Source organism: Camelus bactrianus, chromosome 7 (assembly GCF_048773025.1).
Source record: "Camelus bactrianus isolate YW-2024 breed Bactrian camel chromosome 7, ASM4877302v1, whole genome shotgun sequence".
Taxonomy (NCBI): domain Eukaryota; kingdom Metazoa; phylum Chordata; class Mammalia; order Artiodactyla; family Camelidae; genus Camelus; species Camelus bactrianus.
This window is the reverse complement of record NC_133545.1, coordinates 35,866,410-35,889,054: the sequence shown is the minus strand read 5'-3', so window position 1 is coordinate 35,889,054 and position 22,645 is coordinate 35,866,410. Positions and strand designations below refer to the sequence as shown.

At 43.1% G+C, this 22,645-nt stretch overlaps 1 protein-coding gene across 8 annotated transcripts in view; it reads right to left on the bottom strand.

Moving 5' to 3' along the window:
• ELMO1 (engulfment and cell motility 1) overlaps positions 1–22,645 on the bottom strand; it is a 491,764-nt gene that overhangs the window by 397,692 nt on the left and 71,427 nt on the right. For 7 of the 8 annotated variants that reach the window (XM_010955409.3, XM_045516965.2, XM_010955408.3 and 4 more), the window contains one exon: positions 8,069–8,218. In XM_010955409.3, coding sequence (XP_010953711.1) covers positions 8,069–8,146 — 78 coding nt within the window. In that variant the 5' untranslated portion in view covers positions 8,147–8,218. Of the gene's footprint in view, positions 1–8,068; positions 8,219–8,495; positions 8,816–22,645 lie in introns of those variants that run through there. The other variant, XM_045516967.2, reaches the window with a different exon arrangement.

The window sequence follows — 22,645 nt, the reverse complement described above, 5'->3', positions numbered from 1 at the left end:
TAACTCAGAACAATCATCAAATTTTCCCTAATTTTTGAGGAAATACAGTCTTGGCTTTCATAACACCATGCATCCCTGGATGTCACGTTGTTAGTGGACGGAGCAGGCATGCTGGCAAGGGCTTAAGTGTCTGTTCAAACCAGGCTGGTGTTACTGGTGGGAACCATTCAACTGAGTCATAAGAGATGGAGAGACCCAAACAGAACCCGACCAAACACATGAATAAACCAGACAAAGAGAGACAAATACCACCGCTGCTTATACGTGGGATCTCCCCTCGCCCCCGAAAAAATTAAATTCGTAGAAACAGAGAGCAGAAGAGTGGTTGCCAGAGGCTGGCGGGTGGGGAAATACGGAGAGGTTGGTCAAAGGGTGAAAACTTTCAGCTGTAAGATGAACAAGGCCTGAGGACTAATGTAAAACATGGTGACCGTATCGTATGGTTGAAGTTTGCTACAAGAGTAGAACTTAATTGTTCTCACCAAATGTCAAGCATACCTCGATACAGCTAAAGTGAAATAAACAGAAAAATAACTATGGAACAGATTAACGAATTAGTGGAAACTGCCTGGATTTTAGGGTCACCCAGTGCTGGATTCAAATCAGTAGCTTCCTAACTGTGTGATCTTAGGCAACTGAATGAACCTCTGAACAACTGTCAACTAGGAGGTCTAAAGCCTGTCTTGCTGGGTTGTCAGGAGATGAAACACTCCGTGCACAGCACCTAACACAGTGCCTGGCATGTAATATGCGCTGATTAGATGGCACATGCTGTTATTACTACTATTATTCTTATTATGCACTAAGTGAGTAGAACTCCCATGTTAAGCACAAAAACTTCAATGTGCTTTGTGCAATCAGTGAGCTTTAAAAAGGTCTTGGGTAAATCAAATTTACGCATATTGAATTATATCTTAACTATGCTACAGAAATAAGATCGCTGAGGGAAAACTGTAGACAATCATTTTGTACACGCTTGCCTAAAAACACATGCATCTATGTTTCTTTTAGAAAAATAAAATCTGTAGCCATATACGGGGAGGGGTTGTTATTGTAATTCTTCTGTTTGGAAAACGGAGAATACCAATGTTTTATTCTTTACTACTCACAATTCAAGCCAAAAGCCGATCCACAAAAAATAGAGATTGATGAGATGGACCACAGGATATAAACGTAGGTAAGATAGGCTGACAAACAGAAGCTTATAATCTGCTTCAAAAGACATGGACACGATTAAAAAAAATTGTAAATAACATCAGGCGCAGGCGATATCAACTGTAAATAAAAGCTCCAGGCAAATAAAATGGTACAAGAAATTAGAAGGATGGAGAAACAGCTGCATTATAACATGATCAAAAAAATACCTGAGCAGAAAGCAGGCTCTCTGTAGTGCTAGCAAGGCCAGGATTTAGAGGAGTGGAGAGGGGAGGAGAGGGCAGGAGGACTTGGAGCAGGCGGACTGTTAGAAAGAAAGTACAAGAGATGACCAAACGTGCCTAATGTGCAGGGACACACTTCCAAAGGGGCAGCTTCTACAAAACAAGAGGTTACTGGAGAATAATACACAGCCCTTGCAGATAACTTGAACCTGGGATGATGTGATGGGAAACCGTGGAAGGACAGGAAGGTGAGCTAAGGAAACTGACTCAAGTCTCAGGGTCACTGGAATGTGCAAGAATCATCCATAACTTTTTTTTTTCCAATTGTGATATACTTTCTTCAAACAAAATCCTTCCCCAAAGCATTAAAAAAAAAAAAACAACAAAAAACCCAGTGAATAGCAGCCGCTGTGGCAGGAGTGAGCGTGGAGATCCTGGAAGCCCGCCGTGAGCACCCCTCGTGCCTGAACTACTTAAGAAGGATCTGCAGAGCCGAGGCTGAAGACCATGCATCTCTTCCCACCATCCTCTCGGAGCTGAATTTGCAGCGTAACAGCCTACTCGAGTGTTGGTCCAATGCACACAATAGATGATCAGGACCCCTCTCCTGTCAAGATGGCCCAAGATAGCTTTTCCTGATTAGAGATGAGATCTCTAATCTTGTATGGAGAGGATGGAGTTTGTACGTTTGGGGCCAGAAATAACACATCCAGTGATCCCTCTTCTACATGAAATAACTTCCAAAAGTTGGTAACATCTATCAGACTCCCTTCCTCCAGGTTCACATTTGAACAGTTTTGCCAACCATTTGCTTGTAATCTGTAAGTAACTGAAAGTATATACAGGGACGTAATATATCCATTAAATAGAGAGATGAACTGGTGACCCGCTAGCAGGACAAGCCAGTGATCGGAGCTGGTATTATTTAGATAGAAGTTATACTGAAAGCCATGAGAGAACATGGAATCGGAGACAGTGAGTGTCAATAATGAACACAGACCAGAGGGCTAAGCATTGAGGTTGTGACAGATTCAGAAAGAAGGAGAGAGACAGGGGACCATGAGGGAAACTCACAAGACTAATCAAACAAGGGGGGAGAATCTCAGAACCAAAGCTTAATGAAGGGAGGGAGGAATTTGAAAAAGATGAATGAGCAGCTTTGCCAAGTGTAACAAAGGGGGTGAGGCCAACCAAGGCGGAGAGGCCAACCAAGGCGGAGTGAAGACCATTTAGCTCAGCAAAAGGGAAAGCATTGGTGCCATCAAAGAAGCCAGCACCAGAGAAAGGAAAATCGTTATTCGTCCTAAGATTAAGTAGATACTGAAGCAACACAGATGACATATACTGACAACACTTCAATCGGCTTGAAATGGAAAGGCAAAAAATAAATTACACACCAGCAGGAGAGTTACTAGGTCAAGAGGAGGATTTTCTGAGGTGAGTATAGAAGAGCTTACTGTTGAAAGCAGAGGAGAAAAGAACAAATGAAGAGAATATTGCTTGGGCCAAGCTTTGGGTGAGGGGAAAGGCTGGATTGAAACACAGCTGAAGCAAAGAGACAGGGGTTGGGATAAACTGATGCCCTGGGAAGAAAGTGGGGCCACCTCTTCCCTCCTCTGCTGCAATGGAAAAGGACGACAGGATGACAGGAGACAAAGACATCGAGCGGTCTCAAAAGTAGGAGTGGTAGCTTTCTGGCTTCAGTGTACTCCTTGTAAAGAAAGGCAGACGGGGGCAGGGCAGAGGCAGGAGAGATGGGAGGACCGAAGAGCATGTGCTTCCCAGAATGCTGGCAAGGGACCAAGAGATAGAAGAAAATATGGTGGAAGAGTACCGGGGAGCCAGTGAGTATTCCATAGCATGAATCGGCTGCATGTTGGGTTAGCATGTTCCTTCATTGCTGGGTGATGCCTCCCTCCCACTGCCCTTTAATTTTTAGTCCTTCCTAAGCATTTAAAAAGTTAGGCAGAGAAAGGAGAAAGATGGAAAACTGTTGGCGATGGAAGGGCAGATATAAAGGAAAATCAGAGCATCTCATTGTCCAGTTTAATGAAAACTTGCTTAAACTAGCATCAATAATGCCTGCCCTTACTGCAGTAATTATCCCGAGCTGGGCATTGTCCTACATTCCTTTCATATATTTTCTTTAACCTTCACAAAAATAATAAAAGGTGGCAAATTATTATCCCGACTTGACAGGGTGAAGATACTGAGGCTCAACGAGGCTAAGTGGGCCTCCCACAGAAAGGGGGGGTGGTCCAAAGCCCACACCCAGGTTTAAATGTCCCAGAATCTGTCCTACATCTGTTAGGACACACTGCTCTCAGCAGATGCCTCTTGTCAAAGTGTTGGGGGTTCCCACCCTTGACGGAGAGATGCGCTGTTTGGTAAATAGTTGAGAGCACAGTGGATGGGGAGGATTTCAGGCTCCGTGCATCCACACAATCATCACCTCCAGCCTCGAGTGGCTCCCGAGGTCGAAACACAACAATAGACAGTAAAGGCAGGAGCAGAGGCTGCGAACAAACGAGCCAGCTGACAACTCTTATGAGAGCCTCATACAATACAGCAAACTCCACTTATAAAAAGCTCCTCAGGGCTTTTCCTGCTGAGTGGAAACACAGAATTGTCTCCTCAAAATTTAGAGTGGAGATAAATGAGTCCACTCCAAGCCGATATCCCCTTGAACCTGAGGGGCCCCTGTTGGAGCGTGGCTGTGCAGAATTTTTTTTTTAAACCACCAGAACATCACGTAAGTTTTTTCAGATGTCACAGCAATGTTAAAATCAACAAGTTTAAGTCTTAACTGCACCGAGTAAACTTAGCCATGTGAGGATATTCTGAAGTTATTCCCTCCAAAAAACTGAGGGAGCTTTTCTTTTCTACCCCACATAACTCGGTTTCCCAATAGTTCTATTTTTGGAGAGCTTTCAATTGATGAATAAACTGCTTTGGGGATACTTCAGGACTTCCTTCCCCCAAAGAAAACTCATTCTGGACAAATTATATATTGCATAGACTTCTCGGCAGATTCTTTCCTTTAGAACCTAAATGCAATTACCATACGGTATAATTTTTACCTGTCTGCCCCATAGAAAAAAACTACCTGTCCTGAAAAATATGATGGATATATCCTCTGATTGTCCAGTTAAGAGAACTGTTTTACCTTTCATGAAACGGGTAAGATGTGCGAGGCCTTGCTTTGGACTCCCAAACCAGATGTTTATCACAAACCCGATCCTGGCCAGCAGAATCACCAGCCAGCAGGTGGGCTGGGAATGTGCACTTTTCACAAGCTCCCCGGGTGACTCTTGGGCATACTCAAAGTTGAGGACCACTGGTTTAAGCTGATAGACAGTGACAGCCCAACGTGATTAGGAGGGATACTGGAGGTTTGGGGAGAAGATGGGGCAGCAGTGCCTAACCCAACTTCCAGAAATACCTTTTAGTGAAATGGCAGCTATCTAGGTTAAAAAGAAGAGTTTTCCAAACAAAGGAAACATGCGATGGGAGAGAGATAGGTTAGGTGACCTTTGTTGAACAAGATAGAAGATTAGGAGAAAACCCAGGTGTTAATCATCACTCAAGTCTTCCTTGCTCGTGCAAATACATTTCCCATTCTTATGCCAACTTCCCACCTGATCAAGAAACAACACCTACACCAACACCACCACAAGTCTCACTCCAACTTCAGCAGCTGTAGGGCAGTAAGGAACTGGGTCTCTGACTCCATAAGACCAGCATTAGCAGGAGGCCTACAATTTAGCCAACTCACAAATTCAGGCTTCCGAGTACGGGAGGCCTGGGTCTGTGTCCTGGTGTCACTGACCATCTGACTCCTATGAACCTCAATATTTGCCTTTGTAAATCCAGAATCAACACAAGGCAACCTCACTTGCCTCCTGATACAATGTCCTGAGAAGGACACAACATCCTCTCTCTGGCTTGCTGGCCCGAAAATGCAAAACCTGAGCCTCACCAGGAGGAAATGTGAGAGAAACCCAAACTGATGGGCGTTCCACAAAACACCTGCCCCATACTCTACGAAACTGTCAAGTTCACAAAAGATAAAGAGAGACTAAGGAACCATTCCAGATCCACGGAGACCAGAGAGACATGACAGCAAATGTAACACATGGTCCCGGAAGGGTGTCAGATTGTGAGGAAAGCACCTACAAAGGACTGTATTGGGATAACTGATGAAATCTGGGTGTGAGCTTTGAATTAGATGACAGTGTTGAACTACTGTTCAATTTTTTTGGTTTTTATAAAGAGACTGTGGTTATGTAAGAGAATAATTTTATTCTTAGGAAAGACACACTGAGTATTTAGGGGTAAAGGGAGATGATGGCTCTCAATCACCCTCAAATGTTTGAAAAGAGGGAGATACATACACACACACACATACACTAGAGAGAGAAAAACAATAAAGCAAATGAAGCAAAATATCAATAATTAGTGAATCTGGATAAAGGCAGACAGCAGTTATTTGTACCATTCTTGCCATTTCTCTGTGCTTGAAATAGTTTCAAAATAAAGTCATTCTTCAAAATTATCAGGCCATGAAAAACAAGGGAACAACTCAAAAACTGTCAAAGACTGAAGGAGACCAAAACCACAATGACTCTGTCACAGTGTAGCTGGCATTCCTGGATTGGATCCTGCAACAGAAGATGGACATTGGTGGAAAAACTGATGAAATCCAAATGAAGTGTGTAGTTTAGTTACTAATAACGTATCATAGTTTTGGCAAACATACCATAGTTGTATTAAGATGTTAACATTAGAAGAAACTAAGTGAAGGGTAAATAAAAACACTCTGTGCAATCTTTGCAATTTTTCTGTAAGCCTAAAATTGTGTCAAAATAAAAAGAATATTTTTCAAAAAATGATTAAGATACACACACAGCAAAGGCCATCTCCAAAGGCAGGAACAGGACACAGACCCCACAGGCCCCTAAGAGTGTAAATCAGGAGTTGCTGTCTTAAAGGTTTCCAAACACCCTGGGCCATAGCAGAATCCAAAGGAAATAGTTTACCTGAGCCAGACTTAGAATCTCTTAGGATGGGGCCCCAGAGAACATTTGAACAAGTGCCCCAGGTGGTCCTGATGAGGCCTCAGGCTTGGGCACCAGGTATCCAGCTTAGCAATTCTCAGACTTAACTACACAGAGTAATCCCCTGGGGATCCTGTTAAAATGCACATCTGGGTCAGGAGGTCTGGGGAGGGTCTGAGACTCTGCATTTCTAGTGAGCTCCCAGGTGATGCCCAGTAACTGGTCCTCAGCCCCACATACAGAGAAGGCAAAGCAACGAGACAGAGGGCCTGGGTCCATGACACCGGAGCATCACACCAGCCCAGGACTACCATGTGGACCTGAGAGGCCAACTGCTACCACACTGAAGCTGTTGTTCTCTGGGCTGTAGACAAACCTAATCCTAACTGCTGAAGTCTGCACCAAGTAGTCCCAGCCATATTTTAGATCATATTCAACCCATATCCTCTCTCAAACAATTATTGCCTGACACAAATGTATACAAAATTACTGGGCCAGGTCCTCCACTTTCATGGGTTACTTCTAGAGTCACAACAAAATCTGTCTCAGACAGCACTTAAAATGACAATGATGTGCTATTCTGATGACACCTTTTTTTTGACAACAATCCTAAAAATGTATCCTTTCTTACATTCATGCTCAAACTCGACTAATTCTGACTGGACCTTTATAATTGATTTTAATAAGTCCACACAGTGACATATAAATCTTGCAGTGGTCTTCAGCCAGATAATAGAATCTGACTAGGAAAAAAAAAAGTACAGCTCATAATCATAAAATATTATTGAGAACATGAAAAGTGGAGTGGCCATGGTGCCCTAATTCTGAAAATGTAGAAAGCCATCTAGAATCCCACGTTATATGCTTTATGAAACCTTAAGTGTACAGTAGGGCACAACGGTTTTTTTCCTTTAAGTCATTTACTCTAGACTGACAAAAGTAACCTTTCTGAGATAGCCTGTAATCAAATAGTAAATGAGAGTTACATCATAAGACTGTCAGTACCCCAGCTAAAGGATGGTAGAACCATTTAAAAGATCTTCTTGATATTTTTCCATTCAGTAAAAATTTACTGAGTCTTATTATATACCATACAATGTATTAGACCCACGGAGCATTTTACTCTAATAATAAAATTACAACTGGCTAGGATCCAGGACCGAGTCCCTTTATACTAATTTCACTATCAAGCTGTTAATGACAAAGTACCAACACACTTGCTGGCTGCTCCCATGAAAATCAAAGAGAAAAGTGATTCTAAAAGTTACGTTTTGTGTTGTCTATGATAAAACAATCTGCACATATTCACGAGTCCCTGCAAGGCAGGGCTGGGACAGCCTTCACCGTGCCAACTGCCCGGAGCCCGGTCCACTTGTCCCTCCCGCCTCCCTCACAGCTTCAGGCACAAGCCCTGTATTGACACACTCCAAGTAGATGTTGGACGAGTATAAAGACCCCATCCATCACCACTGCATGTGGTACAGAAGTCAAACTACACTGCAACTATTATCACACAGATTTTTCAACACAGCCAGAGAGAGAACAGGGGGGATAAGCTTTCCAAAGTCTGTGAAAATTCCAGAACAGAAGGGAAACTAAAATAGTCCCCAAGTGGCTCCTGGTATTACTAACCTGGTCGATTTCCATGAGCTTGGGGTAGGCACCCGGCCATTCGATGGCCACCTTGACGATGTCTGCGGGTGGCGGCATTGTAAATCCCAAGAATGTCCAAAGCCAGTGGAAGCAGGATCCTACGGTGTAGACGGCTGCACGTGTCTGTGCCTAATGAGGAATGACAAAAAGAGAAAGAGAAGTTGCTCAGTGCAGATGCAGGGCGAATTTTGCTTGATCACTTCCTGTTTTCACTAGTGGTTTAGGTACAAGAAACGGCTCTGGGTGCACAAGACACAGGGCGCCAACTACACCCCTTACTGGTGGCTCCTGAGGAGAGAAAACAGAGGAGAGGCAGGTGCCAACGCCCTAGAGTCAGAGCCGCCAGGAGACAAGCCCTGGCAGGGGGCAGCCTCCGAGTTGTCAGTGGGAAGCAAGGCGTCCTTACCGCTGGGTTCTTCCCCGAATGGTGCCGGGGGCTGAATGAGCAGGGCTCACTCTGTCCAGAAGTGCATGCAAACTCCTCATGCTCGACAGCCTCCGGAAGGACAGATTGCCCAGGAAGTCACGGCCAGGAAGCAGCACTTCTTTAAAGTATTTTCTGTGTGTCACAAATAGAGCCCCGCACTGTAGCAACCAGGATGTCATGAGGAAGGAGAAAGGCGCCAAGGTTTACACGCATGCACACACAGGCTCCCTCCCCCAGGCCAGCTCACACGATGCATTTGCAGGGCGAAGAAAACTGAATGAATGCTAGTCCAGCATTCAGAACAGACCTTGAATTCTCACTGGAATGAATAGCGCTGATTACACAAAGGAAGTAAGATTATCCTCTGCTGCCTCTCGCTCCTAGACTGCCTAGTTTCTTTTAGGATGACTTTTTTTAACTTAATACTTTTCTACAGGTAAAACATTCATTCGATTCAAAAACCTGAATGTGTGTGCATGTGTGCGTGCACACGTAAAGACAGTGCAGAATCTCCCTCCTCCCAAAATGATACACCCACCCAATATCCACTTCTGCCCCCAGCTCACCAGCCAGCCGCTGATACTAGTTTCTTATGAATCCCTCCAGAATTTCTTCATGTATGTAAGTCAAATGCAAAAGCATATTATATTTCTCATTTTCTTTATATAAAATGCAGCATTCTAGACCCTGTTCTTTTTTTTTTTTTTCATTTCACATATCTTTTAAATCCTTCTATATTAGTACAAGTCTTGTGTCCTGGTTCCTTTTACAGCTGCACGGCTCTTCTTTGTAAGGAAGTATCCTGTCTGATGAACTAGTTCCCTGTCATGGGCCATTGGGTGATTTTCACCTTTGGCTATTAAAAACAAGCCTCTGGTGAATAACCTTATCCATACATCATTTTGCTCATGTGCAAGTATATTTTTACAGTAGACTCACAGAAGTGGAATTATTAGGTCAAAGAGCATATGCAGTCTTAGATTTTGATAGCCATCTCCAAATACCCCTCCACAGTGAGAGCTGTACCAGTCTCCACTCCCTTTAGCAATGAACGGGGCTACCTGTTTATACACAGCCTCACCGGCAGATTGAACTTTTGCACACCTGATGCATTGAAGGAAAAATGTATTTCAATGTATTTTTTAACATCTATTTCTCTTATTGTGAGTGAGGCTGAACATAAAAAGGCAATGTCCCATGTCCACTTTTCAGTGAACTGTCCAAATCCTTTACCTTTTTTCTATTGGGTTCTTGGTCTTTTTCTTAAGAAATTGATCTCTGTATGAAGATTCTAATCAAACATGTGCATTTGGTTCTTTATCAGACCAGAGTAGGCCTTGTCAGTTACTATCCCAGATCTCAGTGGCAGTTGGGCATGACTAAGATGACAGAAAGCAGAGTTAATAATGGCAGCCCAATGGCAGTTAATAATAACAACAACACCAGCAGTTATATAAATAACTAACTTCACCAGAGCTGACAAGTAGAGGAAATGAACCAAAATAAAAGTGCTGCCCCTTGGGCCAAGGGTGACGAAGACAGCCTGCTGTGAAGATAATCAGTGCTCACAGCAAGAGCAAATCTATAAAGTGGCTGTTCAGTTGCTCATTCGACCAATAATCATTGAGTCCTACTCTGTGCCAGCCCTGTTCTCAGTGCAAGGGATACAGCAGCAAATCTAGATGTTAGATGGCACAATGGCATCAAGGGATATGGAGGGAAATGAAGCAGGGATGGAGAATCTGAAGCATGTGGGTCTGTCTGTGTAGGAGGGGAAGGACTGCACTTTTAAACAGGGAAACCAGGGAAAACTTCAGTGAGAGCAACATTTGAGTAAAGAACTACGACAGGTGAGGAGGTGAGCCATATGGACATCTGGAGAAACCATGTCGCTGGCCAAGAGAACAGCAAGTGCAAAGGCCCTGAGGCAGAGGCAAACCTTGTATGTCCCTGAAACGAGTGAAAGCCAAGTAAGGCCAAGAGTAATAAGAGAATGAGTTTCCATAGCAGTTGGGTCAAAACTTGGTAACTTCATTCACAGTAATCTTGACCCCCATAGACACTCCTACCATATCTCCTGGTCATGACTTCTAAAGAAGAAAGTTCATGTCCATGCATACCTATGCAGAGGATAAATCAGTACAACTTTCCAGAGGTACTTTTGGCAAACTGTACCAAAAGCCTTGAAATTTTGTGTTCCCTCTGAGTGACTACCTTTCTAGGATGTTTCCTCAAGAAATAATTATTAATTTAACCACAACAATGCCAATTGTTGTTTTGGCTTTAATTTCCCAAACTTGGAAACAATTGAATATTTAACAATAGGGACTTGCTATATAATTATGGATTCTCATATGCGCAGATATAAGCAGACAATCTGTGCTAGGACAGACTTCTTCATAGTCCGTATGTTCTTTAAATTCACTTGAGAATTCCCAGGACAGTGTGTTTTATCTGTACCATGTCACTTCTATTCAGGATTCAGATTCAATTACACACCCTACAATAAGAGTTAAGAAAACAGACTCTAATGTGAAAAAAGACTTGGTACGAATGTCAGGTAACACTATTCAAAACAAAGAACACATAATCTTGGTGGTTAAGAGAATAGATAGTAAAAATAAAAATGCAATTTGAGCCTCTTCCTCCCAACTCTACACAAAATCGTCTAAAATTGCAGTGAAAGAGGTAATTTATCCTTTTAGGAATCAGAGGCCAAGTGTGCTTTTCTTCCCCTTTAACTGGTATTTATTTCTCAAAGACTGTTCAGACAAAACCTGTTGAACAGGTGAGAAGAGAATAATGCGGTTCTCCCTGCATGTCCGTGGAGAACAAGATAGGAGCAGGGTACAATGCTGCCACTGGGAGCAAAGAGGCCAGGCAGCATCCTTTGGGAACTCACTTAACCAGCCCAATTAGACCTTATCAGTTTCCCCCACATTAACAAACAGCACAGATGGGGTGCGGCCAGGCTCCTGTGGAGTCAGGTGCACAATTGTAGAATGAAAACTGATCCACATTGTTATCCTCAGAAGTCCACATTTTATCCTCTTGAATTTATATTTCCATGAGGGAACAGCTAGCTCTCAGGCTTCTATATATAGTCACTGTAGCTTCTGATGAAATTTAGAAAAGGGAGTTTCTAGTTCAGGTTTTCTCGCCCTTGGGACCGTTAGCATTTAGGGTCACAGTCCCTTGTTATGAGGCTGTCCTGTGCATTGTAGGATGGTTAGCAGCATGCCTGGACTCTACCCACTAGAAGTCAATACCACTCTTTAGTTGTTGACAATCAGAAATGTCCAGGCTTTGCCAAATGTCCTCTAAGGGGCAAAATCATCCTCCAGTTGAGCTCTGAGCTCCCAAGTCCTCCAAGCAGATTACTAATGATCAGGGCAACCCATGGCTGAACTTGACACAAGATCAAATAGTTTCATCAGGATCCCAAGAAACATCAACATGAAGTCCAGTGCTTGGTCAGGTGTAACTGAGCTGGGAATGCGTTTCTAAATTTCAGTAAACAAATACAATCTCCTGGTGTCTTTGCTTCCCCAGGCACAGCACTCATGGCACTGGAGACTTCTGGTCAGCCTCTCCCCACCACACCTGGGGCACTCTTTAAGGACAGGATACACATCCTGATCACAGCCACATCACCAGTCGTGCAGGCATCTCATACATGGTATCAGCTGAACACATGTGCTCTACCACTGACATCTCATCAGAGCTACAGGAGATAAAACTGAGTCCGGTGTTGTCAAAATTGCCCAGTAAATAGAAGCTGCATTAATTTGTGTAAACCACCTGATATAATAATTCTTATGCAAACTAAAATTTAAGAACCACTAAAGGGAAGTCTAGGCAGCTGACTAGGCCTTCCAATCATTGTGCCTTGTGGTTCTCCCTACCTAAGGCATGAGTGGAGACTCCTACAGCGTTCCTGCTTGCCTGCTAATTGATTAACTTTATTCCAATACTAAGAATCTACATACAACCTAATATGCATGCCAAGAGGCTTGTTTATAGCTCAGTGAATAAAGTAAGAAAAAGGAGTCACTTTTTACACGTAGTTACTGAAATCCACACGTCAGTTAGATGCCACCCCATAACCCCCCGAGCAAGTTGAAAAATTCTTTATCATTCTGGGGAATGTCTCCTTCTTATCTTTGGGTCATGTCTCCACGACAACAGAGAGAAACTGCTCCTGACTCCCATCTAGAAATCTGTCTATCTCTACACATTGCTCTATGCCCAAAGGTCTACATGCCTCTGTGTTTGAAACTCACGTCCCTGCAGTTTCTTAAAGATGTTACATCTCTACATGGTTTTCCTGGTAGCTTGATTAAATCTTGGATTTCATAAAGTTTTCAAATACCTGACCCATTTTTTTCCTTGAATTTTCCACATAGTTTTAGCTTTGGGTCCCTGTAATGGCTTTAAACACTTTTATCTTCATTTTAATCTTTCTGTTATACCAGCAAACCTTATTAAGAGATTAAGAATCATGTCTATGTAAATGAAAAATATTGCCTGACGTATTAGTAAACAAAGGATGTTGCAGCCATCAAGCCATCATACTGCAGGGACCTGATGGTGAGCCCTGAGGGAACTCAGGACAGGTAAGCACAAGACACTGGCCCTAAATAGCTGAGGTGCATAACAAAGGAATGATTTCAATGAGCTCATACTTTTGCATCTTTCCATACAAAGAAAAGTGCTAAATTCCTTAGCTTGACACATCAGGTTTTCTTTAATTAACAGTAATCTTTTGATGTTTCAACTACCTGGTCTTTGTTGCAAAAACTCCTATATCCCCTGGTTCCTCTCTTACCCTCTTTGGAGCAGTCCCTTAGAGCTATCTGAAAGGCTGTCTCGGGCTTGAAGTCCTCAGGAATTCTGCCCAATGAAACACGATTCTCAGCTTTTAGGTTGTGCATTTTTTCAGTTGAAACCTGTAAGGATGTTCTATAGGAACAGGGCAATGGGAAAATACCATGATTGCCCTGGTGAACTGTGTGACCCCACAACTGCACTGAGAGAGCCTGACAGATGGGCCAGTAGAGGCCAAAAGGCAAATCAATGGGAAAGAGATGCTGAACAGCTGGAGAAATGATTTGCTTCTCTGTCCCTTCCTTCCTCCAAAGGCAAGCTGTCCTCTGACCCACTGGCCATGATTAGCTACTGGTGACAGACAATAGGTTTATAAATATTATGGGAATAGTAGGGGGGGAAGCCAGTTCCATATTTTAAATGTTGAGTGGTCCCTGATAGAAAAAGAAATCAACAACACTTTCCCTTGGCATTCAAGTTAGGGAGAAAGGGAAAGGGTCCTCTTAAAAAGTGGCACTGAAAGCAGCCTTTCATTCCTTCTCTCTGTACTATGTAGAGGAGGGGGTGGGTGAAAAGACTTCTCAATCCTCTTAGGTTCAGTAGCTGGGGACTGCAAATTATACTAACAAAACAAAGATTAACAGGATTTTTTTTAAAGTATCTGTACATGCAGAACTCAGAGATGAGTAACTCAAAGAGATGGTTAGAATATGGAGCTCATAAACCATCTTAACAAAGGCCAACAAAGTGTGGCGAAAAGGCTAGATGAAGGAAAACGGGTTTGGGGCTTCTCGGTGGGGGAAGTACGTTGTGGAATGGTGACTTGGAAATGTATGGTAAAAAAGGGTTGTTTAATAAGGTCTGTTATTCAGTCTCCAGTCCTCGGGCGGTAAGAGTTGTTTCTGGAGTAGTTCTCTTTCTGGTTTGGGAGAGAACACTTTTACAAATGGGAGTTTATGCCCTGACTTTAGGTAGAATGAAAAAGGGCAGAGAGCTCCTCCTGAGTATGCTGTTTCTTAACTGCTTTCAGCTCGAAGCAGTTCGTACTGCAACGCGGTATGTTTTGAGATGGCATCTTCCAGTCTCCCTCAACGACTCAGTCTGCCTTGAGTGCTTCAGTTTTCTCTTTTGAGGACAGTGCCTTGCATGATACACTGTGCCTCTGGGAGGCTCTTTGGAAACATATCTGGATAAAAGTTCTGTTCTCGTCTTCTTTGTACATCCTTCTTATTCCAGATAGACTGACAGCATCTCAACACCCTTACTCTCCAGGCCCAAGAATACAGTAAGGCAGAGTAACTGTCAGCTGGACATATTCAGGATGCTGTGATCATCCAGGCTTGCTGAAACCTGCCTTTGTTTCCCTTTCCAAACATACATCAGGGAGGGACAGAAATTCCTCTTTACCAGTCACATAGATAAGCAATGACTGCCGGGGACCATGGGCGCAGGGATAGTGGGCATGTGCCCCCTGCACTGGAGGGTCTGGATGGATCGATACATGGTTGGGGCTGGGTGGGGGATTTTCAGAGTCTCCATCTCCATTAGGGAACTGGTGGCCATTCTGAGAACAGGAGAGGGCCAAGGAGGAAGATCTGGGGCTTCAGAAATGGGACAAAACTGTGCAAGACATAAGCATTCAGAAGAAAGTGAAGAAAAGAGAGAAACGAATCAATGCAGAAGCCTAATATTCCATTCTATGGATCTATTGTGGATAAAAGCCTCATACGGTAATCTCAGTAATAACTCGGCCCATTTACTTGCCAGGTGGGAAAATGTGCTATTAGATATACCCTTGGCTTACAATATGTTGCAAACATGCAGAGAAAAGTACTTTCATAGCTTCTTGAGTTGTCATCATGGAGGCTATGGGACAGATGGCAGAAAGGGACAGGGCACAAGCCAAGAGCAGGCACTGGACTGGGCACTCAAAACACACTTCCTCACTTAGCCCTGAGTAATAGTTGGCACTATCTGCAGTAAATGAATGAAGATACAAAATCTTAGAGAGTTTGAGTAACTTCCCTCAAATATTTACATACTTTTGAGGCCTCTCTAATGTGATAACTACTGTGGACTATTGTGTTTCCTCCCCTAAATTCACATGTTGAAGTCTCAACCCCTAGTTCCTAAGAGTGTGACTGTATTTGGAGACTGGGCCTTTAAAGAGGTAGTTAGCTTAAAATGAGGTCATTAGGGCAGCCCTAAATTCATCTGACTGGTGTCCTTATAAGGAGAGGAAATTTGTACTCAGGTACAAAGGGATGACCAATTGAGGACACAGCAAGAAGACAGCCTTCTACAAGTCAAGAAGAGAGGCCTCACCTTGCCAAGCCTGCCAGCACCTTGATCTCAGACTTCCAACTCCCTGAACTGGGGAACAATACATTTCTGTGGTTTAAGCCACCCGCTCTGTGGTGGCTTTGTTACGGCAGCCCTAGCAAAGTTACAACCTCAAAGACGGAAAGCACAAGAAAGAGGCTGATAGTTTCATACAGAGATGTTTGAAATCTTCCGTATTCCAAAAACACCATAAAAATTTAAAGACAAGTAACAATCTGAGAAAACATTTGCAACAACTATCTCCCAATCTGGCATAAGTATCATTAATATAATGATCTCATGAATTTATAAGGAAAAAATACTTGTGCAACCTAAAGAAAAAAAAAGCAGACAAAGCAATCCACATAAGAGGAAATACATGATCAATAAATACCTAAAAACTTCATCCTTAATAGTAGTAAGAAAAATGTTAAGTAAAATACAAAAATACCTCTGCTGACTATCATATTGGTAGGAAACATACACGTAGTAATTGGTGAGAATGTAGGCAAAATAATAGTCTCATATATTGTTACCACCAAGAAAAAATAAATAAAAGCAAAAGCCCTTTAAAAATAAAAAAAAAATCTTTTTAATCCATAAAATTTAGAGTAATGAATTTGGCGTTAGAATTTCTGTTCTGATGAAATCACTAAAACAAGGTTTCTTAACCACTGCACTATCGACATTTTGGACCGTAATTCTTTGCTATGGGGCCAGCCTGGGGCTGCAAGATGTTTAGCAGCATCCCTGGACTCTACTCACTAGATGCCAGTAGCACCTCCCGACCCACGACAATCAAAACATCTCCAGACATTACCCTATGTCTCAGGGTTAGCGGGTGGGGACAAAATCACCAATGGTTTATGAACCAGGTCACTCAGGTGACTGATTCTAATCTTGCTTTTTTAAAAAAACACTTTATAGAGACCAACTTTACAAAGCGGATATTAATAGTCATTCATATAACATTTTAACTGCGAAAAAGAGAGATGAGATACAGAGCAAGGATCAGTTGAAGAAAACCACCAGGAAAGGGAATTTGACATAAAAAACGTGAATACATTGATTCCACTTGAGGATAATTTTGTAACATTTTATTCTAGCATTTTTATTTCACACACAGCTCCAGCAAACCCTTGCAGCTTGGATTTTTGTCCTTTTAGGGAGCTCTTCGACCTCTTTTCTTCGGTCAGCGGGCTCTATCCCATCAGCTACTAACCAAGAGTGGGCATGTGGCCACATCTGGCCAGTGACAGCACCCAGCTCCCTGGCAACAGCGACTGGTCCAAGGGACGGACACGATTCTAGCAAATCAATTTCTGAGGATTGATCTATGAGGCCTGGGAGGAAAGAGTTCTCTCTTTCTGAGAGGCTTGTTAGGCTGAAACTGTCAGCAGCCCGTGTTCCCTCAGGTGGGGAAGGGCCGTCTGCTGCAGGAAGGAACGAGGCAAAGACAAGCAAAAACAAACAGAGAGGTGACAGGAGAGAGGAAAAGAGGCCAGGAGTCCTAACTATGTTGAGTTTCTGGGTCCTATACGTTTCCTTCCGTTCTCTGCTGTATCCTAATATTCTTCCTAGATTTATGAACATTAAATTCCCCGTCATGCTAAGTGAGTTTGAGTTAGGTTTCCATCACTTCTAACTGAAAAATCCCTAACTAATAAATCAACTGTACCATAACTGTTTACCTCCCTGAGTTAGAATCTTGCCATTCCCTTAGAGACTGGCACACAAAACACACATTGAAGTTACACCATCTAATCTTGCAGCCAAGTGGGAATGACATTTTGCTTCCCAACACAGAGCTTCAATACCTGCACGTCAATATTTCTGTTGGAGGCCCCAGTGCCTAGGAGCTGCCTTTGCTCTCCTGGACGGCTAAAAGAAGTCATGCATGCGTTTTAGGAATTAGTCTTCATCCAGCATTTCCCACACAACACTACTTCTTTGAGATATTAATTAATGCAAAGCAAAAAAAAAAAAAAAAACAAAGCTCTTGTAAAACACTGAATGGATAATAACTAATAATACTAACTAGTTCAGGTACTACATACTTTTCATACCAACATTAGGAAATAGGTAACCATTTACTAAACCACTTTACAGACAAGGAAACTGAGATGCAGAGACATTAAGTAGCCCAGAGTCTCATATCCACATATGGATCCCGGCCAGAACTCAGTCCACATCTGTCTGATTCCATAGACCATGTTTTTAATTGCTATACCATATTTTTAAAACAGTTCATTTACTACAGAACTTCTCGGGCCTTTCATGTGATAAACGTATACTATGAAATCTTCATAGGCAATATACAAAATTTCCTAAATGTAAGCTGTCCAGAAAACTTTTTTTTTCTTCCCATGGAGCATTCTGTGACACTGGTTTCTCCTGGGACACATTTTGAGAAGTGATGCTTTGAGACCATTTGCCTCCTTTGTCTCTCAGGGAAAAATGAATTGCCGAGTAGTCTTGGCCAGAAATATAGTGGAACGTGGCAGAGAAAACTCTTTCCTTTAGTCCCATATTGAATTATCATCACCTGCATCTATGGGATTATCTCCAGGAAAGCAGCCCAATTCCTTGAGTAAATCTTTCCAGTTCACGTAGGAATTCAATTAACCACAGCTTCTACTGTGCAAACCATCAGAAGATAAACAGCAAAAGAAACAAAAGGTTTGTAGTTGTAATAGCTAGAATCTGAACATCTCACTACTTGCTTTAAATCTTTGGGTGGTGATTCGGTGCTGTTAGCACTTCAACCTTTCTGGCTCCAGCTGGCCTCTGAGCCCGACACCTCCCGTGCATCCTTCCCCACCAACTGTATCCCTGTGCCCCACCCCCACGACACAGGCGATGACTGTAAGTCAGACGTGGCAAATGGTTTTCCCTTAAGATCATCCACAGTCCTTTTGCAGTGGCTGCTGGTAGCACTACTTACAGAAGGCAAGTTCCAGACCAGCCAGGTCAGGACCCCACTACAAGGGTACCATGATCTACTGCGTGGAGCAGACAGTACCGAGAGAAAAAATGTTGGCTATCTCTCTCCTCAGCAAACTGCGGGCCATTTCCCAGGCTTGCCAAATTCCTGAGCCTCCTGCTTCTGTTCATAATGTTCCCTCTGCGTTACAGAACATCTCTCCCTCTCCCCTTGGGTTGGACCAGAGCACCTTTCCACACCTTACGTTATTAGTTTATATGAGTTCCCTGAGGGTAGAAATCATGTATCTTATTCATCTCTGTACCTCTGGTCCTGACCAGATGGCACGGCAAAGAGCAGCTCAATAAATATTTTTGAGACAAGTGAATAAATAAATGAGTGAATCATTCTTCCCTTAGAAGCAAAGTCAGAGGGTTTTTGTTTTTTGTTTTTTGCTTTTTCTGCTGTGAGGGATTACTCAAGCCAGTGATGCATTTTTTAAATCCAGAATTCCTTGCACAGAAAACCTCCAGGTGCTTCTTCAAGTAGCAGCTATTCATTGGTCCCACTGGACAGAAATAGAAAAATGAAGGCGCTCAGAGGTGAGCACAGGGCCGATTCTGGATTCGTTTTCCTTCTGGAGAAATTGGGTCAAAACAAGGTGAGAGCCGGGCTGAGCCACTGGATCTCACTCTTTCACTCTGAGCTCTCTCACACTTGGAGAACCAGCATCTCAAATGGAAAGTTCATTATTTTCAAACTAATGTACACCCTTCCTCCCTTGTTCTGGTTTTTGGTAATTTGCTTTTCAAATTCCTTTTCAGCTGTTGTAATGCCAGTGACTTCCCCCCTTCTCCCCGCATCTTCCCCCCAGCTCCCCTCCTCCATCAATCACTGTCACTCCATGATGTGCGGAGCAGGCAAAGCTCAGACCCAGTTCCCTATCTCAGAATCCAGACTGGAGGCCACAGGAAACACTGGAGTGTTTCCATCATCCTGTGAGCCAAACACTCAAAGTTTCCAAAGCTGCTGATCAAAAAACAATATGCGAAACCTTTCTCCCTCCCTCTCCAGCAACAGCAGAGCCCTGAAGGCCACCCTACGAAACTGGATTGCATCAGTTGAGCAGTGAGCGCCTCCCGCAGAAGGCGGGGTGCTAGGCTGGGCTTCCACAGGCTTCCACCTGACAACTCAGTACAGAATTAGTCATTCTAAGCAGCAATGCCTGACGCAACGCCGTTCGCCTCACTTTTGCAGGATGGCAGGAGACTCTGCCTTTTTCTTCCTCCTCTGGCCCTTTCGGTTTCCTTTTCCAGAGGTGCACAGGCTTGTGAGTGAGCGCTGTCAGATGTCCACCTGGGTTAATCCTGGGTCTCCATGTTCCACAGCCCAGTGACTCTGGACAAGTTACATCACATGGCTAACCCCCCACATCCTCGCCTGGAAAACTGGAACAATAGTAGAACTTTTCTCCCAGGATTGTTGTGAAAACTAAACAAATAAAGCAGTTAGAACAGAGTCTGCTATGGCATTGTGATTACTGTGAATTTACCAGGCCTGTGGTACCCAGATGAATAAAACCGGGTGAACCAGTCCGTTGTCTCCTCTAGCGAAACACACAGAGGTCCCACTGCCTGGCAATTCTTTTCCCTCAGGTATCACAATAGAAGTGGACAGACTGTTATGAGAGTAGAGAGAGAATGATAACTTGGCCTCTAGTCCAGAGAGATTTTATAGATGTGGACTTTTCCCCCTGGATTTTAAAGGATGAGCAAAAGTTTCCAGGTGAGTGACTAGGTTGGGAGGAATTGGAAGAAGAAAGTTAGAGTTAAGATTCTGGAAGGATCGACCTGCATTGCAAAGGCAGGAGGTCACAGAGAACTTCCTGAGCAGATAAGCTGCTGAAAACAGAAGAGATCCATTTTTCCTCCTGACCAAGGCCCAGGTCTTCTAGCAATGTTCTCTGAGTATAGGGAGCTGACCGAGACTAGACCTCTGCTAGACCCTTTCTTCCCAAGGAGAAAATGGATGTGGTCTTCAGTTATGAGGCAGTTAATAGTCCCTAAAAAAGGATGAAAGGGGTCTCTCTGCACAGCGGGGGACCCCAGTTACTGCACAGCTCACCCAGTTGCGTGTCCTTCCAGGTCTGCAGAAGCTGGGTTTTTAGTGGGGATGGAGGCACAGTGGCCAGTGATTACACAGCTCCTCCCCTGGGTGTCATATCCTGGCTCTCAACAGAAGACCCTTGAAATGTTTCTCAGGAGAGATTCCGCTAGAAAACATGAATTTCCCCCATTTTCGGGGTTTTAGACAGTTTATCCTTCTGGTTATTAGGCACCACCCCACACTCCCCAGCAAGACAAACAAAAACCAAAGCTTGTCGGTTTCTCCCTCTTATCTCTTTCACTTTAGGAGGTGCTACCAAAACTCCCTGGATTACAGGATAGAAGTCTCTTCCTTCTGGTTTTTATCTGGGTTCCCTCACAAGTTGGCTGCAGTTTGTCTTAAGATAAAGTCCTATCGGGGGACAGGCTATCAGCGCAGACAGGTGGCCACACTTTGAAGAGTGTTTCACACAAACACTGAGATAACAGTGGGTCCAGTGGCCCAGTGTTCCTCGGTGATGGAGGAACAAAAGGATTGCTCTTCCATAGATATGTATATGAATCCAGAAATTCCTCACCAAGTTTACTTAAAATTAAAACTAGCGTACAAACTGGGAAAAGGTGGCCTGCCGTTCTGTTCTGAAACCCAGTATTACTGATTACACCTTGAGGTGACTGACCCCTAGAAGATCATATTCTGGATGGATTGTTTTTAAATGCTTTTCCCTTCACTTTTCAGTGGGTAGAGCTTCCCTACAATCTGTTTGCAGGCCCTGGGACACGGTGAGATTAAAAACTGATAGGAGGAAGATAGAGGGACCTCCATACCTTTTAAAATTTATGTTAGTAAATTAACAGGATGCTGATGATTTAAGATTCTGTTTATCTGCATTCCGTTCTAGCAGACTTGGGACTCAACCTGCTAATATCTGCTTTGATAAAGACTCAGTCACACAAAAAACAAACCAACAAATTGATAGTAATAAAAACAACCACACACACACACACACACACACACACCCCACACACAAAACCTAGCAAGATTTTGAGGGAGATTAGGAAAAAAATTAGAAAAGACTGACACGCAGCTACTCCTACTGTAATATATACTTTGCCTTGCCTAGAAAAAAAGGTCAGATACTATAAATCTTTGTGAAACACTTGAGTTCTGCTGACAGGTCTGGTAATGAGGTCAGATTCTAGGACCTAATCATCTGAGGCATGAATTTAATGAATGAGGTCAAAGAAAATCAGATTCTACTTGATACCTAAGAATCTTACTTTTTTCAGGTTTTCAAATCAAAGCCAACTGCTCCAAACTTTATAGAGGCAAAATGACATAAGAAAGAGGACAGTTTTGGAGTCAGATCTGGATTTGAATGCAAAAGTGGGTGATATTTTAAGCCAGGACACAAGACAACCAGATTTGCATTTTGCCTCAGCCTGTAGGAAGAACAGACTGGAATGGGGCAAGGATGGACTGGTGAGGCGCAGTAAGAAAGCGCTTGATGGCAATGGTTTGGGCTGGGGTGGCAGCCTTGAAGATGGAGAGGTGAAGGATTTACGAGCTATTTTTAAAGATAAAAATCCAGAAAGAGAAAGAAAAATACCATATGATACCACTTATATGTAGAATCTAAAACATGAGACACATGAACATTATTTACAAAACAGAAACAGACCCACAGACATGGAAAACAAACTTGTGGTTACCAGAGGGGAAAGGAGGTGGGAGGGATAAATTGGGAGTTCAGGATTAGCCATTATGAACTGCTATATATATACATATATATATATTTGAACTACTATATATAAAATACGTAAACAGCAATGGCCTACTGTATAGCACAAGGAACTATATTCAGTACCTTGTAATAGCCTATAATGAAAAAGAATATGAAAAGGAATATGTATATGTATGTATAACTGAATCACTATGCTGTACACCAGAA